The sequence below is a fragment of the Xiphophorus couchianus genome, chromosome 19 (assembly GCF_001444195.1).
Source record: "Xiphophorus couchianus chromosome 19, X_couchianus-1.0, whole genome shotgun sequence".
In the NCBI taxonomy this organism is placed as follows: Eukaryota; Metazoa; Chordata; class Actinopteri; order Cyprinodontiformes; family Poeciliidae; genus Xiphophorus; species Xiphophorus couchianus.
Genome location: NC_040246.1, coordinates 20,345,186 through 20,365,661, shown reverse-complemented (window position 1 = coordinate 20,365,661; position 20,476 = coordinate 20,345,186). Strand labels below are relative to the sequence as shown.

General features: G+C 40.0%; 1 protein-coding gene across 1 annotated transcript; it reads right to left on the bottom strand.

The window, feature by feature from the left end:
* Nucleotides 1–1,890: 1,890 nt before the first annotated feature.
* Nucleotides 1,891–3,323, bottom strand: id3 (inhibitor of DNA binding 3). The gene is made up of 3 exons (XM_028001378.1): nucleotides 2,912–3,323; nucleotides 2,559–2,633; nucleotides 1,891–2,261 (listed from the first exon to the last, which is right to left on the bottom strand). Exons 1-2 carry the CDS (start codon nucleotides 3,206–3,208, stop codon nucleotides 2,580–2,582), a joined length of 351 nt encoding a protein of 116 aa, XP_027857179.1. The 5' UTR covers nucleotides 3,209–3,323; the 3' UTR covers nucleotides 1,891–2,261; nucleotides 2,559–2,579.
* Between the last annotated feature and the right edge of the window lie 17,153 nt (nucleotides 3,324–20,476).

Genomic DNA, 20,476 nt, shown 5'->3' with positions numbered 1-20,476 from the left:
ATATCCAAGTCAGTCTTATTTGCAGCAACCGACTGATAGTTTCAGATCAATTTAATTTGAAATGTACTCAAACCTGGTTTCCTTTAAATGTACAGCACTTTATAAAACTCTGTTATATATTTCATTCTGAAAACCTCTGCCAAACATCTATTTTTGACATTCTTTTGATGCATGCAACACCTCCAGGATCTCACGCAACAAAGCTGCTGTACAGCCTGAAGGAAACCTCAAACCCTGTGAGGAAAATACATTTTTGATCCCCTGCAGATTCTGTATGTTCGCTCACTTAGAAACAAAACTTTAGAATTTTTATAATATTTTTGATTTTGACAAAAAAAAATTCATAAAAATACAAAAATATATACAAGTCAGAACTTTGGTTGATTTTATGAATCAATAAATCAATTACAGTTCATTCTGACCTGAAAAGTAAAACTGAAAGATTTCCTTTTGTAAACCTTTCCAGTTTGAGCTGGTGGTGCTACAATAAAATTACACCAGGGGACCAACAACTTCGTCCAAGTCTCTATTTTATATGAAGAACTACAGGTTCTAGATAAAAAGAAGAAAGAAATCAGTGGGTTAAAACATATTTTAGAACATTCAGTTTTTGGTCTTTGGAATTGACAATTGTTAGGTTGTAGAAAATATTTTTAAAAAGTCAACCTATTCTCTTAATTTTCTTCAAATTTAGCCAGATGTTTAAAAACAGACTAATAACTTTAAATAAATAAAAACGTAATAGTAAAAATATATATTTTTATTTATGTAGCAGAAATGTGGCTTGGTTGATAAATAATTTAGACAAGAACTTCTAATTACCACTAGAGGGAGCTGTAACTTTGTTAACGGCAAGTAGAGTAAAGGTAAGAAGTAGGTCATCGTGTTCATGTTTTCAGTAAAACAATATTTGTCTTTTTTATAGGTTTGTAAGCGCGTAAAAATAGTATAAACATAAAATCTACTCTTCTGTGTAATTATTCAGAGGTTACACTGAGGTTAGAGCCTCGACTTTCAAATTCAGTTGTTTTCAGTCACATCATTCTCTAAAGCAGATTATGCTGCTAATATCTTAACATATATTAGAAATCTCACATGAAGTGATAATTTATAAGACCATGTGCACAAAATGTAAATTTTTTTAAAATAAAACTTTAAGCATTCGCTGCAAGAAATAAAGTTCTCACCACTTTTTTGTCACCTCTTTTACACCTGCAAGGTCACAAAAGAGGGCATTTTTTCCCCTTTTTTTCTGCTATTTTTTGGCATAAGGAGCTAACTTGTGACCTTCACCACGTTAGAAGCTGCTGACGCTGGCCGTTACTCCTTCAATGGAAAAATAAAAAGCATTCACAGGAAACTCCCTTTGCTTGATTTCCAACCACCCAACCTCAAGATTCATCTGAACACATCCTGTTGTATCAGCCCTTGGTTGTCATTCAAAGCCCAGAAGTCAGATCAGCGTCACTGGAATCTACTAAAGAGGCGACTCATTCATTTTTTTAAACGCTAAATACGCCACACAAACTGTTTCACATCATTTTTTTTTTATTTCATAACATAGATACAAATTAAACGTTAAAATAAAGAGTTTATGAAACTCACAGCATGTTGTCTGTAGAAATAAGACAATCCCTACAAACGTTTATAATAAACTCTAGTATAGAGTTTAGAATATATCAGCTAAAAGTCCCGTTAAAAAATAAAACAACAACAAAAAAAAAAAAACATCCAAAATGACTCACATCTTACAAACCCACATCAGATATGTACACATGCTTGAACAGACAAACAATCTGTTTTGGGGGTTGATGGAGGGTGAGGACTTGGTGCAGATCATTTCAGATGGGAAGTGATGTTTGGAATGCATTAAAAATGTAAAAAAAAAAAAAAAAAGAGAGAAAAGGATAAATATTTCACTTCTTCTAAAAGAAACTGCATTTATGAAGGGAAGACATACACATCGCTTTCAGTTTCCAATTCCTCTGCTTTGGTGTGTTGATTTTATCTGTCCAGGAGCCAAAGAATGAGTCTCTGTTTTCTTGCTCATGCACTGCTGCTGTTGATCCCCACTCATCCCAGAAACAGTTCAATGTTTTCTTCTTTCCTCTGTCTTTAAACCCTCTGCCTCCTCTTCTGTCTTCTACCTCTTTTCCAAATACCTATCCCCCCTTTCCTTTTTCTTTCTTTCTTTCTTTCTTTTTTTTTGCCCCTCTTGTCCTCTTGCCCGGAGTGAAGTGGAGACATGTGTTTCCCTGCACCTGCATGGAGAGAAAGGAAGAAAAGTGAAGTCAGATCTCTGCCTCCCTCCCTTCCTCCCTCCCTGCAGAGGGGAGCAGACAGACTGGCGCCTAGCATGGAACTTTCATTAACCCCAGGCAGATAGCAATGAATCCGCTCCACGTTCACTGGCCTGTTTAATTGGCTGCACATTGAATGTACTTTTAGCACAGAGTTTGATCTGGATTTATTTCCTTTCGCATTAAAAACACAACTTGTGCCCCGCTATGACTGATTTATTTAAAGCAAGTTTCTTTATGGAGATGTATGATGCGTACCAGTATTGTTCCATCCGCATCCTAATGGCACAACCGTTCTTCTTCTTTGGAGAAATTGCGAGTAATGTCCGCAGCCTGAGTGAGAAGCAGAAAGAAAAAGAGTTTTAGCAGCTGGCAGCATGTGACAAATTGGTACAAGAATAGCTTAGATGTCAGAGATGAGGTGCAATCACAAAAGATCACTATCAGCCTCTGGACCACAGACAGTTTAAAATAGAACAGAAGCAGAAAAAAGCTCCATCCTGCGCGAAACAGAAGCTTAACATCCACACTGAGACTCCATGTGCGTTTTGTTGGGGATGTTGAAAACGAGCCCACCCTGCAGCCCACCATCCCCTCCATCTAACCCTCACCTTTATGGATAAAACCATCTCCGGCGCAGACGCGTCCTCCGCCTCCAGCGCGATCTGTAGGTCGAAGATGTAGTCGATGACGTGCTGGAGGATCTCCACCTGGCTCACCGACTTGTTCTGCGGGATGCACACCAGCTCCTTCAGCTTGGAGTAGCAGTCGTTCATGTCGCACAGCGCGCTCACGGACTCATCCACGCACGGGTGTTTATTCCGGCCGATGGCCAGGCTCTGCTCCGAGATGCAGCACACGGCCTTGTAGCAGCTCCTCACCGAGCGGACGGGACTGATGGCCTTCATGCTGGGACGATAAAGCGATGGGGAGACGCCGCGGCTGGTTGTCCTCGCTGTGAGTTTCGGGTACTTTCCTTCGGGTTCGCGTTTGGATCAGCTACAGCGATGTGACAGCGGCGTACAGTTACGTTTTTATACGTCGCGGACGCCTACGGACCGCCCACGTTTCGCATCGCGTTGTGATTGGCGAGCGCGGAAAAGAGGTGCGCGCTGATTGGTTGAACGTACCTAGTGGATGGACTATCAGGAATGAGGAAATTTGGATGAGATGCCTGAAGGGGTTTGTCACTCCGTGTGTTAGCGATCTTCTTCAGGTGCTTTCTTTATTTGATATGGATAAAATTACAAAGTAAATAACACGATCCCCTGCTTCTGACTAGTTTCAACAAATGTAGTGCTGCCTGAAGGTTTACTGCATAGATAGATAGATAGATAGATAGATAGATAGATAGATAGATAGATAGATAGATAGATAGATAGATAGATAGATAGATAGATAGATAGATAGATAGATAGATAGATAGATAGATAGATAGAGTGTACATCACATTGAAAAGGGTTTCAAAAGATTTTCGGACTAAACGACCCCAAACTGATGTAATATGGGGAAAGGGTCAGTGAAACCAGCTTGTTTCAACACAAGTTTTGTAATTTGGAAGAAGCGATCAGTTTCTGTCAGTTTCCCGTTATGATCTTGCATCATAAACATCTTCTGCCTCGTTGTTGCTTATCAAGAATTCATTTCCATATATTATCAGGACTTTTGAGATGATAAAGCCTGCCACCCTGTGAGTGAAATTGTCATAAATGTTGCTTTGGAGCAGATTTATATGTTGCCCCCTTTCAGTTTACACCGAAGCACGTCCCGTTCTGCTCCTATTTGGGTCTTATTTTCCCCTTTTCTCACAATCCTGTTTTGTGGAGGAATGCAGGCCTGAGCCAGCTGTGTGTCCTATCCCGGCCCAGCTGTGTTGATCTAACGCGCCAGTCCCAGACATGCTGGCGCCAGCCTCCCGACGTCATCCATTCACCCCGACGCACACTCCCCTCTCTGGCAGACGGCCCGCCCTCCCACAAGAACCCGTCGGAGCGGAGAGGCGAAGAGGCGCTCGGAGATCTGATTGGCTGAGAGGAGCTGCCAGTCATGGATGGAACCGCCTCTCCACAGTCTTCTTGTTTGGATCTGAAGTTGTATTCAGCTAAATTACGTAGTAAAACTTTAAGATAATAAGGTTTAAGATGTAAGTAAACACAATAATTAAGAAGAGTGGTATCCTTTAATAAGTGTAACCCACTGCTTGTTGTTGTTATTAATCTTATTATCACTATTTTTGGTGCCTGGCACAGCAATGACGCACAATCACACGTTCTTCAAGATTGTTTCTAGTTATAACAATCATGATAAATATTAAAATAACATGTTAGGAGATTGGGGGAGGGGCATGGGGGATTAAGAAGATCATTAACGTCTTATCTTCATGCTGGGATGTGTGCGTAAAAACCCACGGTTGGAGATATCCCTCCAGTTACGCAGAGGTTGAGCAGATGTTAAAGCTAAAACTGCCTTCCTCCTGATCACCCCCACCCTCCCTCCACCTCTCCTGCTCCTCCTCCTCACAACCACTGACCCTATGTGACAAGTCACTCAACGACCTCACTTCAGAGCAAACCATAATATTGAACCGTGAGACAAGACTTCGATCCGGGCGCTGTTTTAAAGAGGCATCATGTGAGCGGCGCCGGTTGTGCAAACAAAACTTTGACCTTAAATAGCTTTCTTAAATATGTCAAGAGAGAAAGGGGGAGGAGAAATATCGCTTCACATTTCCCAGATCTGATGGGAAAATAACCGCTGGATCTGACTTCAGGGAATGAAGCTACCAAGGAAACGAACTGGTCTGAGGTCAATTCATCAAATTGCGGTTATTTTATTTAGAAAGACCAAACTTTTTTTGTTTTGTTTTGTTCCCCCCTTCTTTTTTTTTTTTTTTTTTTTTTTTTTTTGCATATACCCCTGCCTGCCCATTGCATGAGTCTGGGTACATCTGTGGGAAGCACACACACTCACACACGCAGCAGTGTGTCTGGGCAAAGATCAGGTGCTCGCTGGAAAGGCAGCGGACACAATCGGGTCTCTCTTTCAATGGATGGGAGAATTCCGAGGCCGGCGTCAGTGAGTCTGCCTCTCCCTCTCCCTCCCCTCGCCTCTCTCTGCTCCTCTGTGCAGCTGGACGCAGACAATCAAGCCATCAACAATCGTCACGCATAATTAGCAGCACCCCCCTTCCCCTCCCTTTTATCTCACTCTTTATCTGCCTCTCAATTAAATTTTAGACCATTGTATTTTATTTATAACCACTTACTTCAAAGAGAAAAGGAAAATGGTGATATTCCTTGAACAAGAGAGAAACTCATGAACTTAGGTGTTTCCACAGCTGCTGAGCTGCTCATATTCTCACCGTTCATCTTTATGACCCAAACAGCGTGTTTCAAGATAAACAGACTGTCTCCTTTTACTCAACAGGAAAGAGTGTAGAGTAATGGGGGTCATCTTGTGAGATGAGATAAAAAGGAGTGTCCAATGGAGAGACTGCATTGTACTTCCTGTGTTGGATAATTAGGAGGCAAGAAACATACCAAAACTTAAATTCTTTGAGTGTGTGGTGTGTTTTTGTGTGTGTCATGCAGGATTCCTTGTCATCCTCTGCTCAGGGTTTTCTGTCTGTGCTTCATCAAAGACTCTTCAGTCTTCTTCTCCGGCTTTGAAGGGCCTACACATCCCCAGCTTTTGTCCCTTGTGACCCAGGCGGTGACACGACATTTTCTGCACATTGTTGTCTTGTATCGGCCGCTTGTTAAGAGCCTTGGAGTCTCTTGTTCAAGCTTATGCATGATGATGATTTTGCAGGAATTTTAGAAGAGAGAGAAAGAAAGAAAGACAGAGAGGGGGAGAAATAAAGCACCTAATCTCTGAGGAAATTAACTGACGTGTATCGCGTTATTTCATTCAGTCCAAGAGCAACCCACTCTGTGACCTCTGTGGATGAGAGGAGCTGTGGGGGGAAAATTTATACACAAGGATCCCCTTTTCCATCTAATCATGGAGACGAAACAACTTTTCTGGAAAGTGATGACACTAAACATCTGATTGTATGCAATGTCTTGCAAAATGACTTACATCCATGTAAAAACCACAGCGCTCAGTGTTTTCATGTGGTAGACTAAAGTACAATAGTGCATTTGAAAAGATTTCCTACATTTATTTGGGAATGTGTGGCATGTATTTCTGTCTAGTCCCCTTAACTCTGCAAATATTTAATCTCAGTAAATTCAGCTGTTCTCTGAAGGCCTGAGAGGATCTTTAGAGAATGTTAATGAACAAACAGCATCAATAAGACAAAGGAACACAGCAGACCGGTCAGGGGGGAGGTTGTGAAGTTTAAAGCAAGATTAGGTTCTAAAACAATATCCCAAGTGCTGTTTAGTATGTCATTTGTGAAAAGATCCATGTGAACTCTGGAGGAGCAGCAGAAATTGGCAGCTCAGGTGGGAGAATTTGTTAACAAGGCAACTAATTGGGATTTTATGGAACAAAAAATAAATCTTAGTAAGAAGAAAGATAGTCTATCCTTCCAGAGTTAACAGAAAGCTGAACCGAGCTAAAAACAGGACAATCCTAGAAGAAGACCTGCAAAAAACTTGAGACTAGGGGCTGATGTTCACTTTCCATCCGGAAAATTACCCTAAACATACAGCGGGATGTATGCTTGCAATGAAACGCTTTAGAACAAAGCAGATTCATGTCCAGACTGATTATCCGTAGTCTTGAAAAGTCTTGAAGATTGATTTTAACATATTCCCACCATCAAATCTGGCTGAGCTTGAGTTGTTTTGCAAAGTAAAATGGTCAAAAAAAGTTTTAGAGCCAAATACTGCAGCTTTAATTGTAGTGAAAAAAGACTCTTTTACAAGTATTGACTGAGAATGCCTGAATGCAAATATAATAATGGACTGCTTTGTTTGGGTCCATCAAATGAAGACCCACTGAATACATTAAAATTGCTCCAGCTGTAACATGATAAAATGTTAAAAGAATAAAATACAAATGATACTTATCTAAGGAATTGCATGTTTTTAGATAAATAAGGCAGCAGTTACGGCACAGAAACATTAAATTTCGACACCTGACAGATTAAGCCCCTAATCTCAAAAAGTTTCTGATTTTGAGGCCTGGCTTTGTGGGAACTGAGCTTTTGAGATCCTCATGTTGTCAGATGGCCCATCTACGTCCTTGAAGTGAAGATTTTATCCGCCTCCCTCTGTCTCTCTCTCTGTGAGCAGGTGGAAAACGACCCACAGAAAGTCATAAAGCCCACAGGTGCCACATAGGGGCAAAACAAGCTGAATTTACTGTTCAGGAGACAGAGGACGCCAGGTGCTGGTCACACCATTGTTTTGTCGTTTTCGTCAACATACTGGAACAGTTGGTCTGTGCTGTGGCCATCCGGAAAGGACAAACATCTGGGGTTGTGCAAGGAAGGCCAGACATGGTTACTGTGGTAGCTGGCGCTTTGCTGAGTGTAGGAGAGCGTGATCTGATCAGTCACAGCGCCTTCCATCATTCCACTGGTGCAACTTGGAGAAAACTCTGAATTTCATTTGGTCATTTTGGACAAGAACTTTTTATTGGTTCATGGAAAGATACCTAGATTCTTCAGCTCCAGCATGCCGCACTTCCAAAAGCTGAATTACCACACCAACAATTAGACAATCATCAGAAAATGGGTTGAAACCGTCCTCTAAAGCAGCTTCCCTGCTCTTAGAACTGGGCCTCCAGACAGGACAAAGTGGCCAACTGTTTTCTCCACAGCTCGTTTTTTGGTCTCATTTGTTGTGGAGCTGCATTCTCAACTTCAACCAAAATCACGATGGATGAAACATTTTGCAGATTACAACCAGATGATGGCCATGTAATTATTTTTTTTGTAACAGACGCTCCTTCTGCAGATTTGCAAGGCTCTTGCATTGCGGTGAAAACACTTTAAACTCCTCTTAGCTAGATTTTTGACCTTACTTTTAAGGATAAGCTTGCACACTGGAATCCCACACACTGCGGCTTGTTAATAATGAGTCTTTGAATTTGCCATCCAGATCTGATCCTGGACGTTCCAATGGCTTTTAAAAGACAGCTGGATCTGCTTGCTTCAAGACATCCAAGTTGGAGAAGATACATGTATGGGTAACTAAAATGGAAACAAACTAATCCCACTATTTTTCAGCTTGTCCAGCGACATATCATGTTGCAGTCAAAGACATTTGGTGAAAAAGTTAGAGAGGACAGAGCTGCCATTTTAGAAGACAAAGCCAAATATACAGTACATCTGTGTTTTCTCATGCACAAGTTCATGCTTGTGCCTCAGTAAGTGGATGTAAATTTCAGTAAGAGGAAATGACCTCAAAGAGACCAGAGCAAAGAAAACTGAGGTGGAAAATGTCTGATGGGCGCGCTGTGTGTCTGGCATCAGAGGAGAGAAAGTAACTCAAGGACAGTGACAGAATAAGAGACGGGTTGAAGGGAAGAAAGCTGCGGAAGGGGTCCGTCACGGTGGTGGCTGCTGCGAGGGGATCAGCTGGTTGGACTTCACACACACACACGCCCACACAGGGGCTGCCAAGTCCCTGGTGAGTATGTGTGCACCTGTGTGTGTCTGTGTCACGGCTTTCTAGGTCAAGTAGATCCCAGAAACCGAGTGACTTTCTCCGTCTGTCACTGACGTTGTATTCTTCTTTTCTTGCCCCCAACCCCCAACACACACACGCTCAGACACACATGTTTGCGCTGCTATCTTTGCGGGGACTGTCTATTGACTTCCATTCATTTCTACAGCCTATACCTTACCCTTACCTTTACCCTAACCTTATCCATTACATTCCTAACTCTAACCAAAACTCAATTCACACCGTAGTCCTAAATCTGAAGTATATGTCAGGAAAATGGTCCCCACAAGGTATTAGAAACAAACGCACGTCCCCCCACCCCCCCCCCACCCCTGCTCACCCCTACACACTCTCTCCCATCTCTCTTGTCTGTTCCTTATGCTGCCAATGAATTAAAATGGTGTAGACTGAGACATGATACACAGCTGATATCCCCCCACCTCTCTCCACACACCCCCCACACACACACTTACTCTTTGTTAATCTGGGTCAGCGGTGTCCGTCTTGGTCACCCCTCCAGATGAAGAGGGCAGAGTGACAGCAAAGAGGTGACCTGAATAAAAGCCCGTCTACTCATGACGAAGCTCTGAGACGAGTCACACACTGAAACACACTCCGTGCTTCCTGCTGGACTCTCATCATTCTCATATATATACTTCAAAGTCTGTATTTTTCTCCACTGGGAGATATTTATTTGCTCTGAGGATGTTTTCTATAATGAATTAATCATTTTTATTGCTCTCTGCTTCAGTTCTGCATTCTAATGTTTGGAATGTTTTTTTACGTCATAAAAACATAACCTTGTCTAGCTAATAATGGATAAATTCACTTTTATGGAAAATAATTTTCCTTCCTCCTCATAACGCTCCATGTGTGTTGATATACTGCATAAATCCCAATACAGTTTAAATTTGTTCTTGTGATGTGTCAAAATAAGAAAAATGATCTGCATGTCATCTCAGAATTTAACAGAACTTCCTTCCACTTTTTAGTCCAGAAGTGTCCAAGTCCATTCCTCCAGAGATTTTTAGAAGCATCTCTGCTCGAACACACCTGAATCAAATTAACTGCTAGTTACTTGGCCTCTGGTTGCAGGGTGGCAGCTCTCAAGGACTGGACTTGGGTAAGCCTGCTTTAATCCTCTAGCTTTGGTGTATCAGTTTCTTGTAAATGAAAGGAAAATTGCCTCAAAATCTCCATTATGATTCCAGAGAAAAATAGAAACACAAGCAAGAGTCGCCCCCAAAGAGCGGAAAACCAGCAGGAAGTTCTATCTGCTCGGCCACGCTTGGCCTGCATATTGTACTACGGACATTTCCTGCTAACATTCCCTGGTTACTCTGTAATTACTGAAAATATCCTTCCTCCACCGGAGCTAAAGCCACTCAAGAAGTCTAAAAAAGCTCCTTCCTCTGGTCTCTCAAAGAGGCCAAAAGAGAAAAATGGCCAATGGAAGCAAGTTCTCAGAGATCGGGTTTTATTTTAAACCCAGATATATGAAGGTTTTTTTTTTTTAGTTGTTTTTCTTGTTGAGAAGAGCTGAAAATCAATCATAAATCACTGGTATGCAGTAAACTACACATCATAATGATTGCTGTGATGGTTTATATTGAGTATTTGCTGTCTTTTATAATGTGATAATGAACTTATTAGTGCATCTGGTGTTAAGATATGTGTTACTGAGCACATATCTACATGTGACCCTAAATATACGTTTTTAAGGGCTATTAAGCCATTTTCTCTGATCTTCTTCTACTCCCCAGAAACAAGTACGATACCCTGACCTTTAGTGGCAAGGGTTGGTAACCCTAAACTGTGGGATTTTTTTCTACAATTTCAACATTTCAGTTACAAGCCACAAATACGTCTGCACCAAAAGTGTCCATAAAAATGGTTGTACACTTAAGTTACTTCACAGAATAAGTTTCTGAGCATTCACAATGTCTTCATTAACAAGTCAAATATTTAAGTTAAACTTACTAAAGTGTGTTTGTTTGAAGTCAACATATATTGATTAATTTTGGCTCCATTTATGTAATTCAACAATACACTGAGTTCACTTTTTTGAGTGTATTCACAGCAACACTTTTCTCTGCTTTATACAGCCAGGAAAAAGCTTTAGTCAGCTATTTCTTTTCACGATTTGCCGTTTCTGACCACATTATAACGATGTGCAGATTTAACTTGAATGCTTGGACCATATTTATTTTTCTCATAACTTGCATATAACACCACACCGACACAGCAGCTACTTTTAAACTTTTTTCAAAAACATAGAGCTATTTTCAGTTTCATCAACCACATGACACCTACAACCTTCTGGGTTTGGCTTGGGAACACCCACACATCTCTAAATTCAGGAAACATTTGGCAAGTGAAGATCACTTCCTTGCTTTTGTTTTGATCTTTCTGTTTTTCTCCCTCTTTAGAAGCTACACTTTGTACTTTCTGTGTTTACTCGTCTCTTTTTTGGATTGAGACTTTGACTGAACTATTCCTTCTGTTAACTTTATGTTCTCACTCTTTTTTTATCTATAGTTGTACACTTGCTACTGCTGCTATTATCGCTGTTAAATTATTTGCTTTCATTCTGTAGATTGTGGATTCATAAACTCCGTGTTCAAAGGTCCACTTCTGATTTCTGGATAAGATCAAAGGTCAGGAACATAGTAATGATCAAATTTCCTGTAACAAAAATGCTTAAAACTTAACAAGCAAAAACAATTTCCTTTTGTAGCTTCAGCTGATCGTCTGTGAGCCTTAGTTGCTCTAATGTTTAACAGTACAAACTTTATTATTTTATTTAAAAAATCTTTAACTTAAACTTAACCTGATTAGTTTTCATGTCTGTGAAAATGAATGCCCTTTCTCTCCACATAAGAATAAAGATAACATCAATTCTGATTTGTTTGTTTTGTAAACCTTTGTTGTTCATTTTTTAAATAGTTGAGGCTTTAGTTTGGACAGTTATTATTTGAACTCTGTGCAGCTGGATTTGATTATTGCTCTTTTTTTTTATTTTTTATTTTTGGACAGTTGTTTTTATGTGTAACCGTGGCAACAAGGTATTGTTTTTACAAATGTAAGCTAATAACCAGCATCTCAAATGCTCAAATAACACATAAATGATGACCATATCTTTGACTCCAACGCCAGACAGAGACTTAAAGAGGAGCGGCAAAAGCAAGCGAGGTGGATTAGCAGTGTTAGCCAACAATTGATGGTGTCATCCAGGATATGTTGCTGTGAAATGTTGTCTCTGCTGCCTGGATATTGAGATGTTAGCATGTTGTGACAGTCAGGAGACAGTCATACAGCAACAGCTTTCAGTGAAAGGTTTCGTCAGTTTCATTGCGTGACTGACTGCTAGCAGAAATCCTTTCTGCCCACAGCATCACCGCCTAATCGACTCTTTGACCATAAATGATAGGAGTTACGAAACCATTTAGCTTCCCTTTGGGATAAATAAAGTATTTTTCTAGTGAACTGAATTGAATCCATAAGTATTTTTGCTATAAAATAGTAGCATATTTCATACAGAAGCACATTAAACTTAATGTAAAATAAATATTTTGATCTAACTTAAGATTAAATGCTAATTGAGCTTGATTGTAAGCTGCACTTAGAATCAGATCTGCAGTGCAATTTGATTCAGAGAATACATTTGGGTTGTATTAGAATAAACTGGCTTGCTTAAATTTCGACCAGAATTCTTTGTATCTTGAGACGCCATTTGTCGCAATTTGTTGCTGAAATGAATTACCCCACATTTTCTAAGATTAAATGGAGAAAGGACGGATGCGCGGTGAAGGCATCCAGGCTGATGACCTCAACACAGAGCATTCAGATAAGGACAGACGCTTCAAACACAGCAGATAATCTTCTCTGTGAAGGACACAGAGCAGCTCCTCAGGTCAAAACAGGAGATAGGCTCGACAGGCCCGGTTTACGCGGCATGAGTGAACATCCACGTCTCTGGATTGTATTCACAGGAGCTGGAAGCTCTTCTCCTGAATGCCATCAGAGGATAAGAGCTTTAAAGGTTTCTGGCTGATGGAAACTCACCTTTATCTAATCAGTGCAAGGACTGTCAACAGTGGCATTTTGTAACTGAATGGGATTCAGCCTAACGTGACAGACAAGCGATGATAACGTTGGAGGTCATTCAATTTGTGTGTGTGTGTCCGCATGTGGGCGTGTGTGTGTGTGTGTGTGTACATTCACATCACAACAGCCCTCATAATGACTGTTTAACAAGTGGAGTAGAGCTCACCTGTGTCAACGTGTTGAGTGAGTTAATTATTGGCCTCCAGACGTCTGCAATTCCTCAGAGAGACAGAGAGATTACAGAAGACAAACCGAGGAGGAGATAAACAGAGAAGCTCGCTCTACTCAGTCTCAGGCTCATCAGCAGGAGCATCACTGCTATCACCAGGGGCGGACCGGGACAATAATCCAGGTCGGGAATTTCATACAGACTGAGTTCAATGTAACCAAGGCTGGGACAAACAGTTATCTGTCTAGACTAGCAGACTAGCATTAAAACAAATGTTTCATACCATTCATTCTAGAAAGAAGACATCAAAGAACTATCCTCATATGTAAGCCTACTGCAGTAAGTAAATAATCAGTTAAGCGCATTATGAATTAAAATGGCCTCAATTATTTCCACTGTGATTAATAATATTTATTAAAGGGGAATTTTGTTTAAAAAGACTTCATAATCCATTTTTATTCATGGTTTCAGTTGTAGGTGGTTTTTATTTCTGTTTTATTTATTGTCTGCTTGTATTGCTTTGGATATTTAAAATATCTTCCAGTTCCAGCGCTGAGTGTTCTGTAAAACATTTACGTTTATTAGGCTACGTTCACATTTCCGAATATATGTGTGTGATCTCCTGTGTGAACTGCAAATAACCTGAAAGTTTCCTGCATGCGCAGTAGAGGACACAGTATCAGCGTAGTGGTACTGTGTATTGTTTATCGCTCAGCGTTTACGGAAGTAAACATGGATGCTAAAGGTGGAGCATTTCTGTTAAAGTTGTTGTCCAACTGGATCCAGCACATTACCAACTTAATAGTTGCCGTTTTGTTCTTGCTTCAGCGCACCAGGACGCAGAATAGTGACGTTTGTCGAGTATCAGTGACGTTCAGGTTGGACGGATGCGACCTGGCCGCACAGACACAGGTCACATTTTAAAAGATCAGATAAGCAGCGTGGCTCGTGTTTTCAGACTGTTCTGAAAAGATCAGATACAGGTCAAGTCAAAAAAATCTGATTTGGGTCACTTAGGCTGCAGTCTGAACACAGCCTTAGTCTTTGGGAGGTCAAACTTGCATAATTATGCCATTACCATTATATTAGTTGAAGCTAGTATCAAAACGACAATATTATTGTTTATCGCAATAATTTTGGGACAATTTCTCATCCAGAAAATTTTCTTACTGTGACAGACAGAACTAAGAATTTAATTTAGATATATTGTCTCAAATGAATATATGTTATAATAAAACAACTGAGAACAGAAAATTGAATGCCCTGCTATCTGAAAGGATTACACATTATGGGTGATATTATATTTTCTACATCACACATGCCCTCAGAGCTACTAGTGTGATTTTTATATCATTATCATCCATACTCTGTTCAGTTTCTTTTCATGCCAGATGTGTGCCCCTCCTGTTGGGGAGGCAGATGATCCCCCAGCCCCTCCCCTACCAACAACAACACCCCAATGTTGGGCTAACCTCCTGGTGACTTAACCGCAGCATCTGGCAAATGTTAGGCTTCACCTGAACCCGCCGTTTACGCTGTAACCTGAGCAGGACGCTCACAGATGCGGCTCGACAAGCCGTGTGCGTTCCTGTGCGTGTGTATTTGTGTGTTTGTATGTGATCGTGCGTGTCTGCCTGCCTGCAAAGGTTCTGCTGTTTGCTTTTTCAAGAGCATCGAGAGACAATTAGGAACCAGAGAAGTTGGAGCATGCACCGCAGGGAAGCCCTTTTCACACGGCGCACAATACCCACCCGGCCCGGAGAACCTGGTGCCGGAGCGAGCGCACACTGTGGCAGTGTGCCGTGCACGTGGTTCCTACAGGCCTATGTGTCCTTTTGTTAACACTGACTGAGGAGATGAGGGAAAAAAACCAAAAAAACAGAGAAGACCTAAAAGACAATAATCCCACACTCTCTGCACAGCTGGCATATTTTCTGAGAAGCTATTTCCTGTAAAAATTCTGACACAGGAATAATGATGGCTTTGATTGGGCCCCAGTTAACGGGAGGCACTTCCTGTCCCTTTGTATTGGTTTCATTGTGAGACGATAGAGTAGGAGGGGGAGGAGTGGGCGAGGCAGGGTTTGAGGGAAACAGCTGCTGGAGATGACACAGTCAAGAACATCCCTGTGACCTCCCACCCCTGCACACACACACACACACACACATGCACACCCCACGCACGCATTCACACACTGCCACCGCTCACACAGCTAGATGAGTACATTTGAGCGTGCTATTTCAACTGCTGACCCAACTAAAACTCTAAGTAAAGACAAATAAGTCACTCAGATTGTGGCTGTAGACATTCAGTTATTAAGAAATATTTTCGATTTAGCAAAAAGACAAAAAAAGGTCAGATCAGTTCCTGTGAACCCTCTGAAACCAGCACTAAAGAGCAGAAGTTAATTTATATAAAAAGTTATTTAGCACTTAATATAATAACCATGGCAAAAAAAAAAAAAAAGAATGTCTATTCATCGTATCTCAGGATGACATTTTTAAAGTTTTGTGTTACTGGTGATAAGCTGAAGTGTTTCCTGTGATTGTTTGAACACCAGAGAACATCTTGCTCTGTCTCAGATGGCACTGCATCATCTGAGACTGTGATGCACTGCCATCACTGTCTCAGATGATGCAGTGATGGCAGTAAAGGTGAGAGGCTTTACTCCTTAAAGCTTACTTTAAGGAGAGTAAAAAACAAACTGAGCAGAAATCAGGATCTTCATGAAAGCCTAGATTTAACAGTGCTGATTTGTTTATTGTGTTATCAGGAAAGTGGTGCTTGTTTAGAACAGGGATTATTTTCATTTCTGGCTACACCAAGATCATGAATGTCCTCAAAGAACTGGTTGTGGTGGAGAGTATTAATAAAACTAACCAGGAAACGGTTACAATTGTACAGCTTCTTAAAATTGGATAATACTGAACATTTTCCACATTGACATCAATTTCACTATACAAAGAAAAGCTGATTTGAGCAGACTGATACAGTACTGGTTCCACTGGCAGATTATTTCACTTACAATATAGGAAAATATCTTAATAATCTGCCAGTGGAACTGGTATTTTCTCGACAATATTAAGGAATTATTTACCTAAAACAAGTTCCTACATCTTCCTGCAAAGTTACTTGTAAGTTAGTTTTGTCTTAATTGAACTGTAATAAGATTTTTGCACTAGAAACTAGACTAAAAATACTTGTTTTTTTAGTGTTTTATTCAGGGCTGTCATATTAAAATGGAGTAGACACATGCACTCCACACTTTTCTGAATTTTAATTGGCAAAAAAACTACATTCATCTTCACAATGATGCACAAATTGTCACATAAAATCCCAACAAAATAGACTGACTTAGAGGTTGTAACATGGTGAAAATTAGAAGAAGTTCAAGGAGTGTGAATATTTTTGCACCATGCTGTGTGAACAGTGGCATGAGGCGTCTAGTCTCTTTTTTTTTTCAACTCCCACTAAAATGTTATTTAAAGGTTAGGGTTTGCAACCAAGCCTGCGCAGTTTGCACAGCCTCACTTGTTATCTGTAAAGGAAAGGCTGTGGTTCACACATGAAATGCTGTAAAAGCAGCTTCATTTTGTGTCCAATCTCATTTTAGACAGCTTAAGAAAAATGTGGTAAGAGCAGTGTATGAAACATATTTTTAAAAAATCGGTGTCTCCCTCAAAACAGCTTCAAACGTCCATCATTTACCCCTTGAAGAAACTTTGATAATGAAAACTCCTCCATCATCTAATTTCCCTTGTGGAAACATCAATTAAATTAAAATTCAATTAATTTAATTGAATATTTGAAGCTCACTCACTTTCGCTCGTGCTGTCGTGCTCATACTCTCTCTCTCATACCGATGTTGTCTATCTGAGCGAGGTTTTCCATTAGCATTTTTTGCAGAGATCACAGGTTGTTCTGTTTCCTGCCATGCTGCGTGTTTCACCACAGAAGTTAACCAGCCTTCATGTGCTCTTTGCTCTGCAGTGAAGCTGATCACTGGAAAATCATCAGCACAGCAAACACATCACACACACAGCTGCATGAACACAAACAGTTACTGTTCAGCCTGCTGTTGAATTCATGCTTAATTTGTAAAGTTACGTTTCCTTCTGGATAAAAAAACGCCAGTAATCTGATGAAAAACAACACTAAACTGCTCTGCTCTTCTTCTTTTTTTCTTGTTTAGAAGGTGCTGCTTCTCTTTCGTTTCTCTTATCCTCGACTCCAGCAGTGCCAGTCTCTGAAGAGAACTGATGTGAACTCCAGATGTTGGAGTAGACTAGCTGGAGACAGAGAGGGCACAGGGTGCTCCCAAGCGTACTCCTTTTCCTTATGCCTAAATAATATATCACTTTTTTTACAGGTTCAGCTGCTGTATTGGGCTTCAGTTACGCTCCACGTCTTTAATCAGTTTGTAACTTTTAATTTATGTTACTTTAAAAAAGGCTGATGCATGTTTGAGAAGAAATCTCTTTGAAAGCTCATTGACATCCGAGATCTCCTGGCTATAATATTAAGTTTTGACATATTTTATGTCACATGATTACAATGACTGCATGTGTTTATGTATTGGTGCTTGTAAGTCCAATTTCTACAAATGTTTCAAACCTTAAACAGATGTTTGGAGGTATTGTCTGAAAGCTCTGGTTAAGAAAATCCTAAAATCTTTACATACAGTTAGAGGACATTTTCCTGACTCCAAATAAAACATAATAATCTAAGTGGCTGTTTTCACACTTATTCTGACCTAAGAATGGTAGTACACAGCTGGTGGTAAGATCTATCTCAGATAGTGAAAACAAACAAAGAAAAGACAAATCAAAGAACCAGTTTGGTTGTAAAAGTGACAGTTTTCTTCTTAAACAAAACACCTACCATCTGCTGTGATAAATGGGTCTTGATCCTGAATTGTATATGATTTGAGCACATATTTCTGGATATGAATTGAATGTGGTCTTATCAAATTAAATTGAATTTGTGTTGAGGTGACATTTGCTGTAAATCTGCCATCCATAAGCAAGCAGAATTGAGTTGAATTGAAAAAGATTACCTGATATAATAAAAATAAATGGGAGACTTTTGTTGCAATGCTCAACAACAAAGTAAAGACAATGACAAATATATAACTAAACAGGACCAGATTAATTACGTTTCAGTTTGAAACAGACAAAAGACATTTTGAAAGTTTAGCCACTTTGAACAGATTTTCCCTGATCTGTATATAAAAGAGAGAAGAAACAAAAAGAAAACCTGATACAACATCAAAAGACTTTTACTTTAGTATATATTCTAAAATTAAAATTAGATTGACAACGTTTCTATTTTATACAATGATAAATCAGTCAACTAATTTCACTTAATTAATTCAAATGGAGAAAATGCTGGTTTGAGCTCCTTTTAGCTGTTGAGACTTTTTTCTAGCAGAAAAACACAAACAGTCTGTTCGTCCCATGACTCAGACTTTTATTAGTTTAAAAACAACCACTGAAGTTGTTCTCTTCACCTGATCCGGATCTTTATTGATTGGGTCAGGCACCAGTAAGCCTGTAAAGATCCCATCTCTGAGTTTTCTCGCCCATCCATCACTCCGGCTGCAGCGTCACCTTCCTCACATCTCGTTTCACGCTCTTCCTCCTCCTCCTCAGCCTCCATCCCTCTCTGAATGAATCAGTGCTGCAACAGGGTCCAGCATGCTGAGTCCAGATTCACCAGCATGCATCGCTGCCCATGCATGAGTGTTCGCATTTCCTAAAGCACTGATAAGAGGTCTAGTGTACTTTACAGGTAATTTGAAGTCTCCTCACAAACTGACCAGGAAGTGTGGAAAATGAGAGTTGCTGTAGGTGTCACTGGCTAGATTACGAGAACAGATGTCATCTGCTGCATATCAGAAGTCTTTTTCACAGCTTGCTACAATAAAAACCGCTGAAACAGGCTGATTTGACTAATGTTAACAAATGGTAACAACACAGGAGACTGAAGACCTGAAGGTTGATAGAGTTTTAAAACACAATCTTTGGAAATTCAATTTGACTTCTGTCTAAGAATAGATTTCCTAAATTATCTGTGAGGGGCGTGAATAAACACAGTAACAAACTCACACATACAAATGTATAGCTCAAGGTCATGCTGGCCAGAAATGGCACACTAAATCCACTTTGCTGTAATTAGAGCACTAACTAGAACATCAGGTTGTGACACATTAGTCCGGTCACCTCTTTGTGATTAAGTCCTGTCGTTTCCTCTGCAGAGCATCATCAACAAGCAGCCTGTAGCTGTAGGGGCGTTGGTCAAAAGTTCAGGCTCTAGCATTGCCTTACGATTGAACTCAAAAATAAAATATTTCATTTTTGTGACAGAGGGAATAACAGTCAATAGCAAATACGGATCTGCTAGAGAAAATTGTTCAAACAGTGGTGTTCAATATCCAACCCCAGAGCCGTTTAAGCCTTGGAATAAATTCAAATTTGCCCTGTATGCACATATGGGTATTTTTTAAAATTGTTTAGGGTAATATGTTCCCTCACAAATAAAAATAAAATCATAAAATATAAAAAAAATTGATGTTTAGTTTATTAATGAGCAAGTACACATAAAAAATAATATATATATATATATATTTTTTGTGTTTCCACTTAAAAATAATAAAATTTTTGCGGCTTGTTTTTAACTAAATAAAATAAATAAACTCAATCCTATTAATTTATTTTTACAAAATTATAAAATAAAAAGGCAACACACGGTGCGGACATCTGGCTGTTGGCTGCAGTTTGTTCACCCAGGCCTGTGTCTGCAGATGAACAGATTTAATGGTTCTGTCTGATCAGCACTGATTGGGACACACTTGAGTCCATGTGTTATTTTTCAGTGAGGTGCTTGAAAGAGTGAACATAAATGTATTTTTACTAACTCTGCAATCCATCAGGCATCTGGTCGGCAGGAGATTGATTGATTTGATTGACTTTCAGTTCAGTTTTTGGCTAGACTTTGTGTTTGATACAGAGTTTGGTTGGTTTCGTATTAAATCATCATTTGAAAACTGATTTTGGTGTGTGGTCAGACTCTCTGATGATCTGAAATATCGAAGAGGGACAAATACATTTTCTTTGCACTACACTCAAACATCCTTTGAGTAATGCATCCCAAGAAAATGCATCAAGCTATAATGTGTAAATGTAAATGCTGTGCATGCTAAACCAGGGGTGGAGTGTTTTCTCTGCATTCTTTGCCCATCTGGATTGAGAGGTCAGGAGTTGCAGTTGTGTTGACAAAAA

Excerpts from the sequence above, each read along its gene's own strand:
- id3 (XM_028001378.1), bottom strand. The coding sequence starts at position 3,208 with ATGAAGGCCATCAGTCCCGTCCGCTCGGTGAGGAGCTGCTACAAGGCC. Across the intron at positions 2,634-2,911 it reads AGATGGTTTTATCCATAAAG|GCTGCGGACATTACTCGCAA; the intron begins GTGAGGGTTAGA and ends CTTCTCACTCAG.